Source organism: Bos javanicus, chromosome 7 (assembly GCF_032452875.1).
Source record: "Bos javanicus breed banteng chromosome 7, ARS-OSU_banteng_1.0, whole genome shotgun sequence".
Lineage (NCBI taxonomy): Eukaryota > Metazoa > Chordata > Mammalia > Artiodactyla > Bovidae > Bos > Bos javanicus.
Genome location: NC_083874.1, coordinates 1,322,996 through 1,347,600, shown reverse-complemented (window position 1 = coordinate 1,347,600; position 24,605 = coordinate 1,322,996). Strand labels below are relative to the sequence as shown.

General features: G+C 40.5%; 1 protein-coding gene across 2 annotated transcripts in view; it reads right to left on the bottom strand.

Annotated features, from left to right (window-relative positions):
* Positions 1-10,120: 10,120 nt before the first annotated feature.
* The window catches only part of RNF130 (ring finger protein 130), a 139,346-nt gene continuing 124,861 nt past the window's right edge, over positions 10,121-24,605 (bottom strand). Inside the window, exons 7-9 of one of the 2 annotated variants that reach the window (XM_061421282.1) lie at positions 23,482-23,686; positions 20,212-20,305; positions 10,121-10,310 (exon numbers count right to left, since the gene is read on the bottom strand). In XM_061421282.1, the coding sequence (XP_061277266.1) occupies positions 10,295-10,310; positions 20,212-20,305; positions 23,482-23,686 (315 nt within the window). In that variant the 3' untranslated portion in view covers positions 10,121-10,294. The remainder of the gene's footprint in view (positions 10,311-20,211; positions 20,306-23,481; positions 23,687-24,605) is intronic. The other variant, XM_061421283.1, reaches the window with a different exon arrangement.

Sequence of the window (24,605 nt, the reverse complement as noted above, 5' to 3'; positions counted from 1 at the left end):
ACACTGAGTGAAGTAAGTCAGAGGAGAAGTGTCATATCTGTTTTATGTGGAGTCTAAAAAGACATGATACAAATGATCTTACTTACAAAGCAGACTCACAGACTTTGAGGAGTTTATGGCTGCTGGGGGAAGGGTGGGGGGAAGGGATAGTTATGGAGTTTCGGGTGGAAATGTACACACTGCTATATTTAAAATGGATAACCAGAAAGGACCTACTGTATAGCACAATGCTACATGCCAGTCTGGATGGGGAAGGGAGTTTGGGGGGGAACGGATGCAGGTATATGTATGGCTGCATCCCTCTGCTGTTCACCTGAAACTATCACAGCACTGTTTGTTAATTGGCTATACCTCAATACAAAATAAAAGGTTAAAAAAAATGAAAGCTCCTTGATTTCTGAATGATTCTTCATTGTCCGTGTGTGTAAGTTGTTCTTGTTTTAGTCATGTGTGGCAGCGTGCTTGTGTGGAGGTCACGAGGAGAGAAGCCTTCTGGAGGAAGGGTCAGGGTGGGCCCCGCTCTGGCCAGGCACCCAACCTCTCCATGAGTGTTAGCGGCAGCCTGAAGGCGCAGGCGCCTCCTGGAGGCAGAGGGCAGTGGTGTCTTAGCTTCCCCACTCAGGATGAGAAAGACCACCCAACAACTTCCCCAAAAGGAACTTTAATGAAAAACTTTTAAGTATTACTTAAAAGAAAAAATGAAAACAAGAGTAAAGGAGTTGAATAATTTTAACAGATTTACTAGATTTCTTCTGTTTTCTGAAGCCTCATTAAAGAATGGCCAAGCTGTTGCCGCCAATACAGCACACCCATCCTGGGCATCTTTTCCTCACGTGGGTTTGCCATTACCCTACCTATACTCAGGCCAAACTCAGGTTCAGCTGCTGCCCTAGCTCCTGATACTTATATCTGCTTTTAGTGTGTGTGTGTGTGTGTGAGTCGCTCAGGCATGTCTGACTCTTTGCGACCCCATGAACTGTAGCCTGCCAGGCTTCCCTGTCCATGGAATTCTCCAGGCAAGAATACTGGAGTGGACTGCCATTCCCTTCTCCAGAGGATCTTCCCGACCCAGGGATCGAACCTTGGTCTCCTGCATTGCAGGCAGATTCTTTACCGTTTGAGCTATAGGGAAGTACTACCTGTTTTTAGACTCCTCAATAAAGAAAGTATTTCCCCAAGACAATTTCAAAACTTCTCTTTGAGCAGTACTGTTGAGAGGGCATATATACATTGATAAAGCTCTGCTGTACAGAGTGAATTCTTCCTAAAGGTCTCTTTACTTATGAGGCTTCTAGAATCTTCCCCACATCACTGACTCAACAGTTTTCATCCCATTTCTTATCGGCTAGCTGTTTCTAAGCTGGTAATGTTCTAAATCGACAACTTTAGCTGCTTTCTTTAGTGACCTCATTATTTTAACTTCAGGAGCCAAGCTGCATCTAATTCACACCTTCTAAACTGCACAAACCTTTTCATACTCTCCCCATTGAAAAGCCCGCACTCCGTGCAGAGCATCACCATCTAGCTTGAGGAAGCCTCTCGCACCAATTCTGCTTGTGTCTCAAATCCAAGCCCATCACACTTTTCAGCCTTTCCTACTTTGCACACACGGGTCCAGTGGTCAGCACGCCCTGTAGTCTGCCTTCCACTTGGCAAGCTTCTCTAAGCGACAAAAACAGAAAGCGGGTTAGCCCACAGATACTGGAGCCAGACTGTCTGCTGCAACTGCATACTAACATTTTAGCTTTGGCAAGTTGTTGGATTTCTCTAAGCTTCTTTCCTCACCTGTAAAATGGGGTTAATAGTAGGATTGTTGCAAGGATTAAATAAGTTAACATATGCAAAATATTTAGAAGAGTGCCTGTCACATAGTAAGCACTACAGGTTAGCTATTGTTATTGTGTTATTACGGATTAAAGGGGGGAGGTGGTCAGCAGCTAGGAACAATGACCGGGGTTGCCAGGGTCTCATTTCTGACTTTGCCACTTAATAGGTGAGCAATCTTGGTCACTTGACCTCTATGCTGTAGTTTCTTAAAGAGAAAAATTTCTAAGAGAAAAAAGAGCTATCCTTTCTTTCATTGGGATGCTGCCAAGATGAAAATTATAACGCACCTAAACCATTCAGCATGGTATTCGGCACGTCCTGCGATCTGAACTGCTAGCTATTGTTAAGTCTTCTCCTATCTGGATTCATAGCAGAGATCTAGAATGACAGTTTCTATTTCAACTGGATTCTCTGTATGATTTGTTGCCATTAAGTTCTATTCTTAAACTGTCTTGGTAAGGAATTTAGAATAACCAAATAATTTGGTAGATAAAAAGTCAAGGAACCGTCAGGACTTTTTTTCTCAACTACTAAAAAGTTTAAAGTTACAACCCAGCTGGCCAAAGAGAAATCAGATTTAATTTCTTCAGGACTGAAGTTGTTGGGTAGGATCAAGTGAGCTACATTCCTGTTGGAGGCTCTTTGGACTAAATTCTTACCCACTTTCGGTCTATTGTAAACACTGAGGCTTCCTTGAAATAAAATACTCCTGAAAAATACTATGGGTGTGTGTATAAAAAATGAAACCACCCATGCTTCACACATTACAAGTTTGTCCAAGAACAGTTTAAAAACTCTGAAATGCCATATTTATTCCAGACTAACAGAAGCAGAAGATATTAAGAAGAGGTGGCAAGAATACACAGAAGAACTGTACAAAACAGATCTTCACAACCCAGATAATCACAATGGTGTGATCACTCACCTGGAGCCAGACATCCTGGAGTGTGAAGCCAAGTGGGCCTTAGGAAGCATCACTACAAACAAAGCTAGTGGAGGTGACGGAATTCCAGTTGAGCTATTTCAAATCCTAAAAGATGATGCTGTGAAAGTGCTGCACTCAATATGCCAGCAAATTTGGAAAACTCAGCAGTGGCCACAGGACTGGAAAAGGTCCGTTTTCATTCCAATCCCAAAGACAGGCAATGCCAAAGAATGCTCAAACTACCACACAATTGCACTCATCTCACACGTTAGTAAAGTAATGCTCAAAATTCTTCAAGCCAGGCTTCAGCAATACGTGAACTGTGAACTTCCAGATGTTCAAGCTGGATTTAGAAAAGGCAGAGGAACCAGAGATCAAATTGCCAACATCTGCTGGATCATGGAAAAAGCAAGAGAGTTCCAGAAAAACATCTATTTCTGCTTTCTTGACTATGCCAAAGCCTTTGACTGTGTGGATCACAATAAACTGTGGAAAATTCTGAAAGAGATGGGAATACCAGACCACCTGACCTGCCTCTTAAGAAACCTATATGCAGGTCAGGAAGCAAGTTAGAACTGGACATGGAACAACAGACTGGTTCCAAATAGGAAAAGGAGTACGTCAAGGCTGTACATTGTCAGCCTGCTTATTTAACTTCTATGCAGAGTACATCATGAGAAATGCTAGGCTGGAAGAAGCACAAGCTGGGATCAAGATTGCCGGGATATCGATAACCTCAGATATGCAGATGACACCACTCTTATGGCAGAAAGTGAAGAGGAACTAAAAAGCCTCTTGTTGAAAGTGAAAGAGGAAAGTGAAAACTAAGATCATGGCATCTGGTCCCATTACTTCATGGGAAATAGATGGGGAAAGAGTGGAAACAGTGGCTGACTTTGTTTTTTGAGGCTCCAAAATCACCGCAGATGGTGACTGCAGCCATGAAATTTTTTAAAAGACGCTTACTCCTTGCAAGGAAAGTTATGACCAACCTAGATCGCAATTTAAAAGCAGAGATATTACTTAGCCAACAAAGGTCCATCTAGTCAAGGCTATGGTTTTTCCGGTGGTCATGTATGGATGTGAGAGTTGAACTGTGAAGAAAGTTGAGCACCGAAGAATTGATGCTTTTGAACTGTGGTGTCGGAGAAGACTCTTGAGAGTCCCTTGGACTGCAAGGAGATCCAACCAGTTCATCCTAAAGGAGATTGGTCCTGGGTGTTCACTGGAAGGACTGATGCTGAAGCTGAAACTCCAATACTTTGGCCACCTGATGTGAAGAGTTGACTCACTGGAAAAGACCGTGATGCTGGGAAAGATTGAGGGCAGGAGGAGAAGGGAACGACAAAGGATGAAATGGCTGGATGGCATCACCGACTTGATGGACATGAGTTTGAGTAAACTCCGGGAGTTGATGATGGACAGGGAGGCCTGGCGTGCTGTGATTCATGAGGTCGCAAAGAGTCGGACATGACTGAAGAGACTGAACTGAACTGAATCTCCAATCACTCAATAATTTTTAAAACAGTAAACAAAAAATTATTCAATTTCATACATTGTTTTAACCATAAAGTTGATTTCTTAGTTGATAGCACCATGCCCATGAAGCATAAGCAATTGCATTTTGATGCTAATTCTAACTCTGGTTCTAAGGAATAGATCCCATGCTTTAAAAAAGAGCACTGAGACCATGAATACTTGAGACGTAAAAACTTGATGATGTCAGTTCAATCTCAAAGCCACAATACAGCAGGTTTAAATTTCAATGGATGATGACAAATTTTCTCTAAGATTAATGGAAAGCCATATCCTAGTAATTCACTCATTTTGTTTCTTTTGTAAAAATTTTATATTAGGCCGAAATAGCACTACTTTTTTTAGTCCTACTCTCTGCTAGAACTTGAAATAATGTGAAAAGGGTGAAAGGACAGTAATAAAACAGTAACACTGGCATTAAACAGTCCTACATCTTCTGATTGTTGATGAAGGAAAATAATTCACCATAAATGGGAAATAGAGGAGAGGGAACGATTCATTTGATGTCCATTGGATAAAGGAAGGTGGGGAGAAACTATACTATTGATTTACGAAAATACTACTAAGTGAAAACAATTTTGTAGGTATTGAGGAAAATGTCTTGGTAACAGAGCCCATTCTGGAGGGTAAGGTGAAACACAGTCAGCAAACACACTCTAGTATTTAGAGTTAGCTAGAAATATCAGGAGGACCACTGAACCAGTGAAGCTCAATGAACAAAAAAGATGTAATGAATAATGCGTGCAGCTTTTAAAAATCTTCTAACTCCATATGCACTTAACATCAGAGCCCTGAAACACATGAAGCAAAATTAGACACAATCAAAGGGAAAAATAAACAGTTCAACAGTAATCACTGGAGACTTTAATACCTTACTTTCAATAACTGACAGAACAACTAGATAGAAGATGGAGAAGGAAACAGAGGATTTGCATAAAACTATTTCCCAACTAGACCTAGAGCACGCACCCAGGAAGAGCAAAACACATGTTCTTCTCAAGTGTATAAGCAGCATTCTCCAGGACAGACCATAGGTTATAAAACAAGCCTCAATATACTTAAAATGATTGAAATCATACAAAATACGTTATCCAACCAAAATGAAAGAAGTTAGAACTCTACAACAGAAGGAAATTTGAGAAATTACTAAATATGTGGGATTTAAACAACACAGTCCTAAATAGCCAATGGGTCAAAAGAAAAACCGTAATGGAAACTAGAAAATATTCCTAAGATGAATGATATACAAGCCAAACGTACCAAAACTTATGGATGGGTGAAACTGTGTTTCAGAGAAATTTATAGCTAAAATGTATACATTAAAAAGGAAAGATCTGAAATCAATAACATAATCTTCACTTTAAGAGAAGAAAAAATTAAGCCCAAAGTAAGCAGAAAGGAGAAAAGAATAAAGATGTGAGTGAAAATTAATAAAACAGAGTAGAAAAATAGACAAAGCAATAAAACCAAAAGTTGGCTCCTTGAAAAGATCAAAATTTACAAACCTTTATCTAGGCATAACTAGCTAAACCATGCATAAATGTTCAGTGCATATGCTTTTGACCAGGAAAAAAGAACTCGAGCTACTAAAATCAGAAATGAAAGAGGTGACATTACTATCAACATTGAAGAAATAAAAAGGATTATAAGGGAATCTTATGGACAACTTTATGCCAGGTAATCTAATTTCATCTAGATAACCTAGATGAAATGGACAAATTCCTAGAGACACAAATTACTGAAACTGAGTTACCGAGAATAGAACACCTGAATAGGCCTAAAAGAAGAGAGTATATCAGTAATGAAAAGACTTCCCACAAAGGAAAGACCACGATCAGATGGCTTTACCAGTGAATTCTACCAGTTAAGAATTAACACCAATTCTTTTCAAACACTTTCAAAAAACAAGAGAGAAGGAAACACTTCGTAATTAAGGCTAGCATCACACTGATAACAAGTCAGAGAAAGACATCACAAGAAAATTACAGACCAATATCCCTCATTGAATGTAGACACAAAAATGCTCAGCAAAATACTAGCAACTTGAATTCTGAAATTTATAAAAACATAATCCCATTACGACCAGCTGGGATTTATCTCAGGAATGTACGGTTGGTTCAACATATGAAAATCAACTAATGTAATATGCCATATTAATAAAATAAAAGACAAAAACCACACAATCATCTTAACAGGCATAGGAAAAGTAAACTTGTGTTATGTTATGATAAAATGTTAATGTTTATCAATGTTATGATAAAAACATTCAACAAGCTAGAAGCAACAGGGAACTTTTCAACCTGATAAAAGGATGTCAACGAAAATCCCACAGCTAACATCATCCTCAACGGTGACAGGGTGAAAGCTTTTCCCTTAAGATCAGGAACAAAACACGGATGTCTGCTTGTATCACTTCTACTCAACATTCCACTGATGAAGGCTCTAGCCAGGAGCAATTAAACAAGAAAACGAAATAACAGGCAGCCTGACTGGAAATGAAAAACTAAAACGATCTCTCTTTGCAGATACAATCTTGTACATAGAAAATTCTAAGGCATCCACTGGAAAACTATTAGCCCTAGTAACTGAGTTTAGCAAGGTTGCAAGGATAAAGGTGGCTAAGATGACTCTACCACCTGAAAATGACTTGCAAATTAAGGTAATCCCTATCAACATCCCAGGTGGTTGCTTTTTTTTTTTGGCAGATATTAAAAACTGTTGTAAATTCATATGAAAATGCAAGGAAATGCAATGTTCTGAACAGCCAAAACAATCTTGGGGAAAAAAAAAAAAACAGAAAACAAGTTGGAGGACTCACACTTCCCAATTTCTAACTTACTGCAAAGTAACAATAATCAATACCACGTGATCCTGGCACAAGGACAGGCATAGGGACCAATAAAATAGAACCTAGAGTCCAGAAATAAATTCATGTATTACACTTAACTGACTTTTGACAAGAGTGCCTCGACTCATCTGGGAAAAAAGAATAATCTCTTCAACAAATGGTACTGGGACAATAAATATCCAACATGCAAAAAAAAAAGAAGTTGGACCTCTACCTCACACCATATACATATATTAACTCAAAAAGGATGAGAGAACTAAATATAAGTGCTATAACACTCTTGGAAGTCTCTGTGACCTTGAATTAGGCAATGGTTTCTTAGATATGACTCCCAAAACACAAACCAAACAAAAAATAGACTGATTGGAGTCCCCCACAGAAACCCCCAAAACAAAAACACTTGTACTTCAAAAGATACTATCAAGAAAGTGAATAGAGAACTCACAGGAGAAAAATATCTGCAAACCATATATTTGATAAGGGCCTGTGCTTAGTCACTCAGTCGTGTGCGACTCTTTGTGACCCCACGGACTGTAGCCTACCAGGCTCCTCTGTCCATGGGATTCTCCAGGCAAGAATACCAGAGTGGGCTGCCATGCCCTCCTCCAGGGTATCTATCTTCCCAACTAAGGGATTGAACCCAGGTCTCCCACATGGCAGGTGGATTCTTTACCATCTGAGCAAGGAAGCCTGATAAGGGCCTTGGATCTGGATTTTATAAAGAACTCTTAGAACACAATAATAAAAAGACAAATAATTCAATTAAAAATGGGCAAAGGACTTGAATAGACATTTCTCCAAAGAAGATATTCAAGTAGCCAACAGGCACATGAGAGATGTTCAATGTCCTTAGAATTTTTCATGCGTGCGTGCTCAGTCACTTCAGCTGTCTCTGACTCTTTGAGACCCTACAGACTGTAGCCCGCTAGGCTCCTCTGTCCATGGGACTCTCCAGTATTCTTGCCAGGGAGAAAAATGCAAATCAAAGCCACAATGAGGTGCCACTTCAAACCCACTAGACATGGCAAAATTTTTTAGAAAAATGAAAATATGCACTGGTGAGGAGGCAGAGAAACAGGAGCACCTGTATATTGCTGGCAGGAAAGTGAGATTATACAGCTGCCTGGAGGTCAGTCTGGTTGTTTTTCAACAAGTTAAACCTAGAGTTAACATATACTCCAGCAATTCTACTCCTAGGGATATATCCAAGAGAATTAAAGGTACATTCACACGAAAATCTGAGTACACATATTGATAGAACCATTCATAAAAGACCAAATGTGGAAACAACCCACAACATCCATCAATGGATGGATGAACAAAATGCAGTATCTATCTACCTATCTATTCATCCACACAATGAAATGGGGCTTTTCTGGTGGCTTGATGGTAAAGAATCTGCTTGCAATGCAGGAGAGCCAGGTTCCATCCCTGTGTTGGGAAGATCCCCTGGAGAAGGAAATGGCAACCCACTCCAGTATACTTGCCTGGAGAATGCCATGGACAGAGGAGCCTGGCGGGCTATAGTCCATGGGGTCACAAAGGGTTGGACACGACTGAGCAACTAACACGTTCACACAATGGAATATTATTCAGTTACAAAAAAGAACAAAGTATTGATACATGCTGCAAATGGATGAACTTTGAAACATTATAGGAAGTGAAAGAACCCAAATACTGAACCCACATAGTGAATGATTCTATTTATACAAAATGCCTAGAACAGGCAAACCCTTAGAGACAGAGTAGATTAGTGGTTTCTGGGCTGTCAGGGGTGAAAGGGTATGAGGCTTTTTTCTGGGATGATAAAAATGTTCTGGAATTAAGACAGTTGTGATGGTTGTACAACTTTGTGACTATGCTAAAAAAACACGGAAATAGCTTACCTTTAAAAAGGTAAATTTCATGGTATGTGAATTACATCTTAATAAAAAAAAGAATCTTCAGCCCCCTACTGATGTAAGTATGACTGCTCTAGTGGGTCTGTAACTAATGGGAATACTCTCAACTGAGGTATGCTGAGGTGGAAGGTTGGGAACTGACTGCTCAAAACAGCTACACATCCTGATAATCCCTTCAAGTTTATCATATTGATTCATATAACAAAGTATGTCAACAGCTTCCTTACAAATAATGCAAAAAATTACATTTACACATGTAAAATTATTCTCATCCAACTTTAGAATTTACTGTTACAGGACATCCCCAGTGGTCCAATGGTTAAGAATTTGCCAGCCAAAACAGGGGACACAAGTTTGACCCCGGATGCAGGAAGATTCCGCATGCTGCAGAGCAACTAAGCCGTGGGCCACAACTACTGAGCCTGAGATCTAGAGCCTGGGCTCTGCATCAGGAGAAAGAAAGCAGTGAGAAGCCCGGGGACTGCAACGCCGAGTCCCTGCTCACCACGACCAGAGCGTGCCACTGTGCAGCCACAGATGAAGCGCAGCAAGCCCGCCTGCACAGAACACTGCGTAAACTAGGGAAAAAATCTTGGACAGATACAATTTATTACTAACAGCACGGATTTCGGAAAATTTTTTGTACGCTCATCCTTTCATCTCATCAAGTATTTATTGAGCACTTACTGTGTGCAAAGCACATTACTAGGTACCAGGGCTACAGCGGGAAGAGACACAGTTGAATGTCCCTGTGGCTGTGGAGCTGACATGCTGGAGGAGGCAGATCGACCATAAACAATTAAGAAAGTATCAGAGAGTGAATGGCAATCTTGAAGAAAATAAAATGGAGTAAGTCATTTCAAGGCCCGAGGGGGCATCGCTACACAGGGTGTCCCCACACCTGGGTCCTATCTGGAAAGTGCAGGAGCCAACATAAAAATATCAAAAGAAATAGCATTGCTGTTCCTCCCCTGGAGAGTATGAGCACCTTCTGTCTCTGAGACACACACAAATGAAATGGGTCTGTGATCTCCCAGTCAGCCTTCCAAACACAAGTGGTTGAATAATACTCGACAACACAGCTTTTTAATTTTATTATTTATTTATTTTAATACAAAGCTTTGGCATTAGCAATTTTATGAAAAAATAAAATGTACTAAAAATAAATGCTTGTGTGGCATGATTGGTAAATGATGCACAAAAATAGGTTCTTTTTTCCTTCAAGGCAATCAGTCAGAAAGCAGTGTTTTTCTTTCTTCAAAACCATTCTACCCTATGGAATAAAAGGAGAAAAAGAGAGGTCAAGAATTAGTTAAAGGGTATTTGTCAAATTTTTAAAACAGAAAGTAATTCTAACTGAATGGTGGGCTGGGTTGTCCCCAAGTATTTCCCAGAGCAGTTTGGTCAAGCCAGTAAGCCATCAGCATTTCCTGAACTCAGCAGCTTCAGATCTGCGGTTAAGTGGCTCAATCACTTAAAAGTGTGTTAGTACTTCCAAAAGGAAGGCAGGGGAAAGTACAGGTTAATAGCATTTTGTTTAAAAAATGTGGGGACAATTATAAAATTTACAACTTGTCCTGGTTTGAACACGTGTTCTAAACGCCGAAGGCCCTGAGATCTGTAGCTGCTGTCTTTAAAATATGCTCTCCCTTTATACCTCAAACAAACATGTCTTTATTTATTTTGAAATAAGATTTGAGGAGTACGGACTCCCAGGGGTGTAAGGCTTTCTTACAGGAACTCACGGATTTAATGTGCATGTATTTTGTGTGTGTGTGTGTGTGTGTCCCCCTAAACCAGGTGCCTGAAGGTACTTGACATCTGAAGTGTCCTGCATTACCCTCAGGCTAAAGCTGTCCCTCTGTAGCCTGGCGGTGTGGGACTGCTCTGGCTTCCTCAACCCTTCTAGAGTCTGGATCATTGCTCTGGTTTCTATATACCTTATTTTCAATGCTGCTCTCTTTTCTGCCTGTTGAGTTCCAGATCCACACTCTGGATCCAAATCACTTACTCTTTGGTCATCATACAGCTCTCCAGCATTTCCTGTTTTATCTCTTCCCCATCGTCCTGACTTTCTCCTTCAGCTCCGTATTTTTACCTAACCTACCTTCTTGCTTTTGGTCTCTACCATGCCAAAGCAATTTCTCAGTCATTAGCAATTTTCTTTTTACTGAAAAGCCTTAGACATAACCTGCTGGTTACCAAAAAAACAAAAAACAAAAAAGACCCACAGTCCAAGTTCCATAGTCTGCCTACTTCCGCCATCACCTACAGTAGACACATCAAACCACACAACTCCTTGAACCTGCCATGCTTTCCCCTCACCTTTGTTTTAATGATGCCTGGCCTGGTTTCTAAGTCACTTCCTCCAGGAAGCCTTTTTGCCTCCCTCAGGGGAGGAGCGGGAGCTCCTCTGCTTCTGTGTGGTACTCATGCCATACTGCCCTGGCACAGATACAGCACTGGGTACAGAGAGCGCTGCAGCCTGTCACCCCAGGGCTCCTGCAGGGCAGGCCTGGTGCCTCAAGCTGGGAGATGGTGCCTCACGAATGGAAGGAAGGCTTAGGGTTAGGGTCATTCACAGAAACTGTGAATGAGGCTCTACACTTGTTTATTACAGTTTATATTTAATATGACACGTTGTTTTTTATAATATTTCCTCAGTAGGCATAGGGACTTTTAATGGGTGAGTCAAGATTTTTAAACTTATTTTTTTTTGCTGCCTTTCTAAGTAATTATGGGGCTTCCCTGGTGGTTCAGACAGTAAGGAATCTACCTGCAATGCGGGAGACCCAGGTTCATTCCCGGGTTGGGAAGATACCCTGGAGAAGGGAATGGCACCTCACTCCAGTATGCTTGTCTGGAGAATTTCATGGACAGAGGAGTTGGGTGGGCTACAGTCCATGGAGTTGCAAAGGGTTGGACACGACTGAATGACTAACACATGTAAGTATTTAAAAAAAACCCGACGAAGCCAAACATTAAAGGCACTTCTGAAAAATAAAAAGACCGACAAAGACAGAAACCCAATCAAAGGTTCTGCTGCTTTAATCTTCTTTTTTGTCACTGAGTTTTTAGAAAACCAAATTTATCTTTTTCGACCATATTATTTGGAACCCTTAAATGGCCCTCTGGAGTAGTCAAAGAAAAGAAGTATAAAGACTTGGAACCAGAAGTACTGGGCTGGAATCCCAGGCCCTTCCTCCCATGGCATTTCTTGGAGGTCACTCAGCCCCCCTGGGCCTCAGGTTACTCCTTTGTGTTCGTATCTCGGGCTTACTGTGGCTAAAAGGAGAACTAAATGCTCAAAGAAAGAAGAGTATTCATGGTGAGGCTGGGGACAAGTATTTGCTGACACTCCTACAAAAAAAGCTGTCTCAGGAAAATAAACAATCAGATATGTGTGCCAGTGTGAGCAAGTTATTAGGTTGAGGACTTCCCAGATGGCCCAGTGGTTAAAAGTCTGCCTGCTCAGAATGTAAAGGGAACCCACAACCCTGGCATCAAAGGAATGTGCTGTTGTTGTGTAGTCACTATGTCGTGTCCAACTCCTCGCAACCCCATGGACTGCAGCACACCAGGCTTCCCTGTCCTTCACTATCTCCCAGAGTTTGCTCAAACTCATGTCTGCTGAGTCGGTGATGCCATCCAACCATCTCATCCTCTGTTGTCCCCTTCTCCTCCTGCCCTCAGTCTTTCCCAGCAACAGGGTCTTTTCCAATGTAAAAAAATGTAGATCTCAGGTGATGCTGGGAAGAGCAAAATAAAAGAATTAAAAAAGAAGAAAAGAATCTGCCTGCCAATGCAGGGGACACGGGTTTGATCCCCAGGCTGGGAAGATTCCACGCGTAACTAAGTCCACGCCCCTCAACTGCTGAGCCTGTGCTCTAGAGCCTGGGAGCCACAACTACTGAAGCCTGGGCCCTAAAGCCTGTGCTCTGCAACAAGAAAAGCCGCTGCAAGAAGTAGCCTGTGTACCACAGTCAGAGAGTAGCCCCTGCTTGCTGCGACTAGAGAAAGCCTGCACACAGTAACCAAGACCTAGCACAGTCAAAAAAAAAAGAAGTTATTAGATTGAGAACTAAAAATTCAAAATCCTTCAGCTTAGTGTTTCTCAAATTGCAGGCAGCAACCTATTAATGGATCATAAAATCAATGCAGGAGTTTGTGACCCATATTAACAACAAGAAACCACAGAGAAGAAAAGATCTGTGTGCAGAAGGAAAACTGTGGAACTTCTGTTTCAGTCATACATGTGGGAGTACTGGGTCACAATAGAAAATGTATTTCGTACAGTAGGAGATGATTTTAAAAAGTTTTAAAAACACTGCTTGACCCTGAAGATTCGATAAGGGGTAGCCAGCTGAGACCGTTGTTTTGATCTCTCCCAGGAAGGAATCATTTAGGACAGACAATTCAAGAGGAACTCTGAGAACTAGAAGGAGTCTTAGAACTTCTGTCTGACTCAAACTGCAGCTGCTGCTAAGCCACTTCAGTCGTGTCCGACCCCATAGACGACAGCCCACCAGGCTCCGCCGTCCCTGGGATTCGATAGGCAAAAACACTGGAGTGGGTTGCCATTTCCTTCTTCAATGCATGAAAGTGAAAAGTGAAAGTGAAGTCGCTCAGTCGTGTCTGACTCTTAGTGACCCCATGGACTGCAGCCCACAGGCTCCTCCGTCTGTGGGATTTTCCAGGCAAGAGTACTGGAGTGCCACTGTCTTTGCCAATCTGACTCAAGATCTGCCTCCATACAGCTCCTGCCTTATAGTTTCCGTCTGAATAAGCAACTCCTGGCAAGCTCATTAGCTTTTAAGACAGCTCATTTTCATGGAGGGAAAATTCTTACTGGCAGGAAGTTCTTCCTTACATTAAATGGAAACCTACCTCCCTGTAGATGCCTCCAGAGCTACATAGGAAGTATTACCCTCTGTAGGCACTGGTTAGTCACCTTGGGACTACTACAAGTATTAACTGGGGGCAATGTGGGTAATAACGGAGTCCCACAAAGGAGTAAGGTCTTGGTAGGCGCACAATCAACAGTAGCTGTTCTCACCTTTGAAAGTCCCGCAAATACTTGAGAACACCTCTTACTTCACCTCAGTCTCCTCTTTTCTAAGGTAAATATCCCCAAAGTATGAAATGATTAAGTTTTCAGATACTTTTATATTGAAATATGTCAATGTTCCTCTTAAAAAAGCTTGAGCAAAACAATTCAGAAATACTGAAATACTCTTAGTAGAGAGTAAAACAGAAACATCAATTCCTTTGACCTGGCCTATATATTTCTACCACAACAACTCAGAGGAGGATCGCTCAAAAAGAACACTGAAGCCCAATGGACTTGCTGCAGAGCTAGGACTTCTTGGTCTTCAATTATGCTACAGGATTTCAAATTTGCTCCCATTCTTTCAACAAGTCAAGCACATCAGATTCATTTCCTCCCGCTGAGACTGTCTGAATCTTAAATGCTAGTCTACACCCCTCTGCAAATCTCAGAACATGATTTCTATGCATCAGAATCCAGGAACTAAGAAAGGGCTGTAGAGAATACCTAGCTGAACTGCCCAGTCAACTCAAAATCTCTCCTACATCATCCACATCTTATAACTTATTCCTCAAATAAAAACATTTCAAATAAATATTTACTTATGTTGAGGGAAAAATAGATTTATGTAAACGTAAGCTGGTAAACGTTGAGATTTAACAAGGTTTACTTAAATAAAACATAGCAGAAAACATACTTTGGGAATTGAAGTTCAATATAACTTGTTCAGTTGCTCACTTGTGTCTGACTTTTGCGACGCATGGCCTGCAGCACAGCAGGCTTCCCTGTCCTTCACTATCTCCCGAAGCTTGCTCAAACCCATGTCCATTGAGCTGATGATGCCATCCAACCATCTCATCCTGTCCCCTCCTTCTCCCCCTGTCCTCAGTCTTTCCTAGCATCAGGATCTTTTCCAATGAATTTGCTCTTCGTATCAGGTGACCAAAGTATTTGAGCTTTAGCTTCAGCATCAGTCCTTCCAATAAAGAGTCAGGGTTGATTTCCTTTAGGATTGACTGTTTGGATCTCCTTGCAGTCCAAGGAAGTCTGAAGAGTCTTCTCCAGCATCACAGTTCAAAAGCCATCAATTCTTCGGTGCTCAACCTTCATGGTCCAACTCTCATATCTGTACATAACTACTGGTAAAACCATAGCTTTGACTATATGGGAACTTTGTTGGCAAAGTGATGTATGTTTTTTAATATGCTGTCTAGGTTTGTCATAGCTTTCCTTCCAAGTAGCAAGCATCTTTTAATTTCACGGCTGCAGTCACTGTCTCCAGTGATTTTGGAGCCAAAGAAAATGAAATCTGTCACTGTTTCTAATTTTTCCCTATCTATTTGCCATGAAGCGATGGGACCAGACATCATAGTCTTAGTTTTCGAATGCCGAGTTTTAAGCTAGTTTTTTCACTCTCCTCTTTCACCTTCATCAAGAGGCTCTTTAGTTCCTCTTTGCTTTCTGCCATTAGAGTGGTTATCATCTGCATATCTGAGGCTGTTGACACTTCTCCCAGAAATCCTGATTCCAGCTTGTGATTCATCCAGCCCAGCATTTCCCATGATGTGTACTCTGCATAGAAGTCAAAGAAGCAAGGTGACAATATACAGCCTTCACGTACTCCTTTCCCAATTTGAACCAGTTCATCATTTCATGTCTGGTTCTAACTGTTGCTTCTTGACATGCATACAGGTTTCTCAGGAAGCAGGTAAAGTGGTCTGGTATTCCCATCCCTTTAAGAATTTTCCACTGTTTGTTGTGATCCACATAGTCAAAAGGCTTTCGTGTAGTCAACGAAGCATAAGTTTTTCTGGAATTCCCTTGCTTTTTCTATGATCCAATGGATGTTGGCAATTTGATCTCTGGTTCCTTTGCCTTTTCTAAATCCAACTTGTACATCTTCAAGTTCTCGGTTCATGTACTGTTGAAGTCTATCTTGAAGGATTTTGAGCTTGCTAGCATGTGAAATCGGAGAAGGCAATGGCACCCCACTCCAGTACTCTTGGCTGGAAAATCCCATGGATGGAGGAGCCTGGTAGGCTGCAGTCCATGGGGTCGCTGAGAGTCGGACACAACTGAGCGACTTCACTTTCACTTTTCACTTTCATGCATTGGAGAAGGAATGGCAACCCACTCCAGTGTTCTTGCCTGGAGAATCCCAGGGACGGCGGAGCCTGGTGGGCTGCTGTCTATGGGGTCGCACAGGGTTGGACACGACTGAAGTGACTTAGCAGCAGCAGCAGCAGCATGTGAAAAGAGTGCAATTGTGCAGTAGTCTGAACATTTTTTGGCATTGCCTTTCTTTGGGATTGGAATGAAAACTGACCCTTTCCAGTCCTGCAGCCACAGCTGAGTTTTCCAAATTTTTCCAAATTTGCTAGCATATTGAGTGTAGCACTTTAATAGTATCATCTTTTAGGATCTGAAGTAGCACAGCTGCAATTCCAATACCTCCAACTAGCTTTGTTTTTAGTGATGCTTCCTAAGGCCACTCGACTTCATACTCCACGATGTCTGGCTCTAGGTGAGTGATCACACCACCATGGCTATCTGGGTCATGAAGATCTTTTTTGTATAGCTCTTCTGTATATTCCTGCCACTTTGTCTTAGTATCTTCTGCTTCTGTTAGGTTTATATCGTTTCTGTTCTGTACTGTGTTCATCTCTGCATGAAATATTCCTTTGGCATCTCTAATTTTCTTGAAGCGATCTCTAGTCTTTCCCATTCTATTGCTTTCCTCTGTTTCTTTGCATTGTTCACTTAAGATACCTTTATTATTTCTTCCTGCTCTTCTTTGGAACTCTGCATTCAAACGGGTATATCTTTCCTTTTCTCCCTTGCCTTTCACTCCTCTTCTTTTCTCAGCTATTTGTAAGGCCTCCTCAGAGCCTTACTCAGGCACAACAAATGTTTGGGAAGCTAATATATAAAAATACATTTACCATGCATTTATTTACTTCTTTGACTACTATCCTGTTTATATTTGTCAAGTTTCAAAATTCACTAGATCTGCTTATAGTATTAAAAAAGTAAAGCACAATTAGTCATGATTGAGTACTTATATAGTATTTCATCACAATAGAAGGTGGTGCTCCCAGATACATGGACTTTTGATTAACTTGAGTTAAGTCACTATCGTCAAGCCTTGGGTGAACTTGCAGAGTGTGGTAAGGGAGGCAGAGTGCTTTCAACCCCAGGTGAGCAGCAGTCCATGACCCATGGAGGCCTGGGCCTGCCTGGGTTCCACAGCTCTGCTTTTGTATCTGGCCACAGATCTTGCTCACTGCTTGATCTTGCTCACAGGGTCTCACCAGTGGCTAGACTGGGTCAGTCTTACTGACATCACAGTACACAAGTTCAGTGTAACACTGTTAGAAGAGCAAACTATAATAGTAGGTAGATGGTATAAGGTGGAATTTACTAGTAATATCCAGACAAATCATTAACATGTGAAAAGACAGAATCTACTCATATAGAAGACCATCTTAGAAATGGAGGAGGGTAACCAAAAAACTGAAACAGAGCAATTAAATTGAAAAGGCAATCTCATTTTGACTGCAATTTTTTGGTAAAAGTGAAACGGGAAAAAAGAGAGATTTCAAAGAATTAATGAAGAATAATTATAAATTTATTTGCTAAAATAAACTTTTCAGAATTAAAATCACATACGAATTTTTCATCAATATTCTTAGAAGGAGACATTGAATAAGAGTGGGTATTTATTTATTTATTTTTGGCTGCACTGAATGGCTTGTAGATCTTAGTTTCCAGACAAGGGATCGAACCCAGGCCCCCAACAGTGGAAGTGTGGAGTCCTAACCACTGGACTGCTGGGGAATTTCCAACCATTATCTTTTTTTCCAATCCCCTAGAATTAAAATGGACTTAAAAAAATTAAGTACTGTTACAAAAAGTTAACACAGAAAAGCATATAGGAGAGAAAAACATCATCCAAAATTTTACTAAATTAAGAAAATCACCATTAATAATTTGGTCACCATCCTTTTATCCATCCATATGTGTGTACACACACACACACACATACACACACACTCTCTCTCTCTCTCAACTTCTCTAAATGGAATTATGGAAATTGTCATTCAGAGTGGTTTTGACTAAGACATAGAAATAATAGTCAAATGAATAACTGTACTAACAACCCTCTACAAAGGCTGATGGGAGAAGGGATGGACTAAGACATGGGTCTAAGATCTATGACTCAGATTCTGAGTCATGCATGCGTTTATGAATGGAACTCTAACTTAAAACAGGTTGTCTATTGAGCATTCTCTAAAATATCTAAAACATGAACTGAGCACCTGGCCAATTCTGAGTGGCAGCAAGGTGACTATTAAATTACTTAACAATTCCCTAAAAGTACCCAGTGTGCAGCTACTTGCTTGGTTTTTGCTCATTTGAGAAATTTTAAGAAGTGGGCTTACATTATCATCTTGTCTGATGGGTTGGTATGGGAGTCAGCAAAAGAGGTGACTTCAGGAGAAATAAATATTTCCCTCCAAACTGAGGGTTGATTACAGGCACTCGTGAGCTCTTATGATTCTATTTCATGGAAGAAAATTAAATTCATTTGCCAAGTGATAAAGACAGATGGCCATCTTATTCATACAACTTTGAAAGAATCTCAGAGGAATTGTTTTGGCTAACATTTATTGAGCACTTATTATGTACGAGGCACTGTGCTAAGCACTTTATATGCTGATACTTACAACAATCCTATGATGTACTCCTACCATTATTGTTGTTTTATGGATGACTAAAATGAACTTCAGATAAATATTATATAGGTCTCACAAGAAAAATATGGAGGAGCAGGTAGTCATATCCAGGTATGTGTGACTCTAGAGTCTGAGCTATTAACACTGTGCTCTGTTGAAGTAAAACTGCATCAGGTGGGCCCAAGAGAAGCAGCCAGCTGGTGACCTACTGGATGAGGTTGAGACTACTCATCTGAAGACTGCCAAGTGACCATGACATCCTCTCAATATGTAATACGTCAAGGATGCCAAAGGGTACTTCTTGTAAGTATCTAGCCAAAAGATCAGGTTAGAAGTAATAATATCACGTCATTGGAAACGGAAGTGTCTTGCCCATTGTTTCTACAGTTGGACTATGAGCATTTAATTAAATCAATTACATGAGCGTGGTTGGTTGTTACTAATCAACTAAAGTGCCAGGACATAACAGAATACAGAAAGCACAGGAACTCCACCAATTCAAGTTCAAATTTCAGCAGTGTTCCAGGGATGCTTTCATCTTGAATAAGTTTTCATGAATATTGCTTAAAAGAAAGGACTGAATAATATCCTAGTGTAAATGCCCCAAGTTTAATGCAAAACAAATAAAGCCGCCCCCATGGAAACAAGCTACCCCCATGGAAAGCTACTTTTGGAAAACCACTGGATCAAACTGGACCTCAACAGTTATCCAGCCCAAATTTTCCATCCAACAGCTCTGACAAGTAAAACTCAGCTTCTGCCTGCGTTCCTGGTCCAGGGCACTCCCTACCCCCACAGCAAACCATCTCACTGGTTCTTCCTTTTACCAAGGTGACATTTTGCCTATCTGTAACCTGGTCTTCATTTTGTCCTATGAAAATACAGTCTATGCTTATTTATTTTTTTTCCTGATCGTCTTTCTAATATTTAGAAGTCACAGATCTTTCTGATTGCTTCTTTCTTGCAGGTTAAATGTCCATGTTCCTGTAACCATAGGTCAGCGTGCCAGTTCTCCACTGAAAGCTAAGTATATAAAACTCCAGGTAAAGTTTGATGAGCACGCGGGGCTCGTCCCCCAGGGCTAATCCCATCAATGATCAGGACGTGGGGATTCTCTACATACTACAACTGTACTGCTTTTCTTGGCATTTGTTCCATTGTTGATTTATTCTAACCTTGTGGCTAATGAAAGCCCCGAAATCTTTTCTAAAGTGAACAAAGTGAACTCCCAACCAGTGTTACTGTTTGTGAAATAAACTGTTTTGTTAGGTATGATCCCATCAGGATCAGTATGAAATTGGTGGAAGCCAATTCTCATGATCTTTACGAAAATGACATATTTTCCTGGGATCATTTGGCACATGCAATCCAAAAAACAATTTGTTACTTACTCATTAGCATTCAAGCTAGCTGTGGCTCTGATGATCATGTAGCAGAGTGTGAGGGCACTGAGGAGGCCAAAACTGGCAATAATAAACCATTCTTCTGTTGACAAAGGAAAGGGAGGAAATCACTCTGGGGAGAAGACTTAAGTCAAATCGATGTCAACATTTCCCTCAAATGCAACGAAGCAGACGTCAACGAAGGTGTAAGCCAATACTGGCACAAGGAAATGAAGCAGGAGGAGGTTTGCCAGAGAGATACTAAGTGCAGAAGGTTAGTGGAAGTAGTGGTGAAAGCTGCAAGGGAGAAAGGAAAGCATGGCCCAAACATTTCTTCCAGTTAAGGTCCTGAGGTCTGTGAGAGGTGTGGCCACCAAAATGTGTGCAGAAAAAAGATGTATATAAAATGGCACACGGACACATTTTTAAAATTGTTAATTTAAATGACAGTAAAGTGGACCAGCCATACTTATAACCTCTTTTTCTTCATCTGTCACTTCTGCATGCTTGTGTCATTCATTCCTAAAGAAAGGCTTAGAAAGATGGAGCAGTGGTCCCCAAAGGTCTCGTGGGTACTCCAAGCAGTTCGCAGGCTGGCCTCCATGGCATTCTCATCTATATTCTTTTTGTCTATGAGTGGGTTTACTTAAGAGTCTTTTTTTAAAAAGGACATCTTATTGGTGTCTCCTGCAAAGAAGAAGACTACCCTTCACGACTCCACCACTAAGAAGCAGCACTGGCTGTTAAGGCTTTATTAAGCAGAAGTAGAAAGGGAAGCTTATTCACAAGAGACTTGGCCCATCAAAGAGATGAAAACCTCTGGTACACAGAACTCTAAAGGTTTTTTATCTAGTCCCTTTCTAGATCTAGGAAATCAGTTAATATTTTCTCTTGACTTTTCAAACTCTGTATCATCAGGGTAATATTTCAAAAACAGTATTTACTGAGAACCATAAAAACAACCTGAGAATCAATCTGACTTCCTAAAAAGTTTTAACTATATTTCCTAAAGTATACACAAACTAGGACTATTTAACAAAGTTTTACACAGTAAAATTCCCTATACACTTGCAATAATGCAGAGAGAAGAAATTTATACTTGGAATGCCAAACGTTTACATGTGAAAGCTATGTGTAACATGGGTGTTTCTAATCTGCTTCCCATGGATCTTACAGCTATGCAACACTGTGTGTGCCCACTAATTCTTCTAGAAAAAGGCTATTATACTTTCATCGAATTTTAAAGCTGGTGATCTTCAAAAGGTTAAGAAGAACTGTTCTTCAGGATTCCAGAATGCTGAGTTGTTCTACAAGCATTTCTCTGCCCATCTTGGTTTACATTATTAAAATGCACAGCAAGCTCTTTCTTTTTAGATAACAGTGCAGCCACTGCTTCTTGGAATACAAATTCTTCATCAACAGAGTGAATTTATAAGGTTTTTCTTTAAGTCAAAATAACAAACATTCAAGAACCCATGCAAAAATCCACCATTTTTAACCCCATATATTTTAAATTAGAAAAAATAAATGTTGGTCATCAATTTCAAGAAGCTTAATATAGCATTCTTTATTTTTTTCTTCTTAAGACTTTTTTATGCATGATAAGCCCACTAACTTCAATTACATCTATGTTTCCAATTTTGAATATAGCATCCAGACATGCATGGCATTTCAGTTATAAAAATTAGTAACCAAAAAGAAGTAAACACCGTCACAATAACACCCGATGGGCCCAGAGGCACGTTAGCACCGACCCGCTGCAGGCAGGGTCTCGTCAGCTCTGTCCTCCCCAGTGTGTGTTTAGCACGGTGCCTTGCGGACAGTGGCTGCTGGCTGAGCGCACTGTAGTTACTACGGCACTACAGAGCTTTGAGCTTAAAGGAGAAGCAGCTTCGGTCTAATTTAACCACATGAATTTCATTTTAACATGTACAAATTTGCTAAAGGTGATTAATTTGACACATGAAGTAATATTTTTATCATCAAAATGTAAGAGTTTGAGAGGATATTTCTATATAAAATATAATGCAATAATTACTTAATGTAGTAGTAGGTGCTCAATAAATGTTGATCAATGAAAGACCTACCAATAATTCATTAATAAACAGGCAACCTTTGTCTCCTTTATTACTATTACATCATTTTAAAAAAATCTAGCCCATAAAACCTAAATGTCAAAGCAGGAAAACATGAAATGCCGTTAAAACAAACCACTGGGAAATGGTAAGAAATTAGCCAAAATGTATCAAAGAATAGTTTTACTGATTCTATAACTTAACGAACTCTCCTTGAGTTTAAACAAATGAGAATAAAACCTGCAAAATCATTTTCTAACAATTTCTGGTTGGCTAAAAACATGTATAAATCAATTGAATAGACCACCCAAGTCTTACTACTTAAGGGGAAAGTCTTTTTGTAATAGTTTTATCCATTTTACTAACTCCCAGAAGTTGAGAGGAGTCCCATTAGGGTTAGGGCTTGAAGCTATAGGCAAGCACAGCATATACTGAAAAAGGCAGTACCAGAGTGGTGATGAGGAAGATGGGGTGAAAGGTTGTTAGAAGAGAATAACACAAAGAATGGATTGAAAACAGCTGGCTTGTTACTGGGTGAATGTCCACTCACACGCCTGCCAGCCCACTCATACTTTGGAAAGGCCATCAAAGCATTCAGAGCATTTTTTTTTTTTCTTGTCAACATTTCAACAATCATGACATTCATAACTAGCCCAGCACATTTTTTAAAAGTAGATTATCTTATGGCTTTTCTCACACCTCTTGTACAATTAAAGAAAGATGCCAAATTTCATAAAAGTATAAAATACAGTGAGCAGCAACTGGCTATCTCAACTGTTCTTAAAGTTGTGAGTTTTAGGTTCAAATTCTGGATGAGTGTTTTACTAAGTTTCCTGCAGCACAGGAACTAGAGACCATTGGGGCTCACAGCAGCACACCTGTGACACTGCGGACGTCCCACCTCACATCCCTGCGTGCAACACCACCACTTCAAAACAGGCTGATAACGCAGCTGTTAAGACAGACCTCTGATCAACTGCTCATCAAATGGCAACTATAATCATTACTCAAATAAAAATACACAAGTTTCTTACTAGAAAGGAAGTTTCATGATTACAAATATCTGTTTTAACAAAAGCACCCATGACTTTCTCAGTTACAGACTTAAGTCACTGGCCCCGGTGGCCGATCGCCTCAACTCTTCACCACACGTCAAATATCAGCAGCAAGCCAGTCCCACGCCCTGGGCACAGGGCCCACTTACTTGTTACTGCGATGTTGATCTCTCCTGTTCGAGGAGTGAGCTCGCCATCCTGAGGAAGAGGCGAGATCCCCGAAGTGCGAAGTGGCTCAAGGCCAAGGGAGTTGTCGCTGGCGAGCTCACCTAGGGCCGATCTTCGGTTAACCGCTTGGGTTCTGGTGAGCCTTTCCATATCAAATGCTACATTATCAGTACACGGTAAATTTGGCTGCAAAATATTTCCAGGTTAAAAGTGCTTGTAAGATTAACAGATCCTTTTATCAAATTCTAAATGCTTGACATCCTGTTGAAAAGATTTTATCAGTTTTTTCCATGTGATTTCCTTTCATTTCTTCCCGCCCCATTTACACTTTCCATTCTTGTTCCAGAGTTTTTATTTAAAAGAAACAGATGATTTCTTCCCCAAAATGATACAAAGGAAAGCCAAAATCCACTGTAGAACTGAGAAAATTGGATACTTCATCTTTATAAAGGACAACTTTTTGTGAACATGGCTCACAGGCAAAGAGATTCATTATCATTATTATAAAGTTGACAATCAGTGCAGTGTATCACTTTGGTGCATGTGTTAACACAGATAACATAAAATATCCCTTTCACCCTATTAACTGTTCTGTAACACCTCATCTTTTGCTAGTCAGGTTTTAAATATATTTCACCTTTAAAACATAAAGCATACAACCAAGAGTAGATCAACAGTGAAAAGTCTTCTGACTCTAAAAAAACCTGTTTCAAAATTTAAGCATCTTCTAATGCTAAGGGAGAGGAACAGAGTGCTGTGGGGCTAAAGGCTACTATCATCCACTAAATAGTGGATATGGAAGGCCAGGGATGCTGCCAGACAGTCTCAAGGACGGCCCTCACCAGAAGGGATTATCTAGGCCAGTGTCAAATTAAGAGGTAAAGAAACTACAAATCACTGACATGACCTTTGAAGATGGGAGGATAAATGGGGCACTACTACCTAACTGGATTGCTTCTAAAATGTCATCTGATAGCATATTTTAAATAGGATTAATCAGATCTGCAAAGCTAAAATGAGGAATTCATCTGTTGGGTCAACATAAACTTTCTCCTCTATATGGAGATTATTCAATCACTCTTGAAAGAACTCCAGGGTCCTCAGG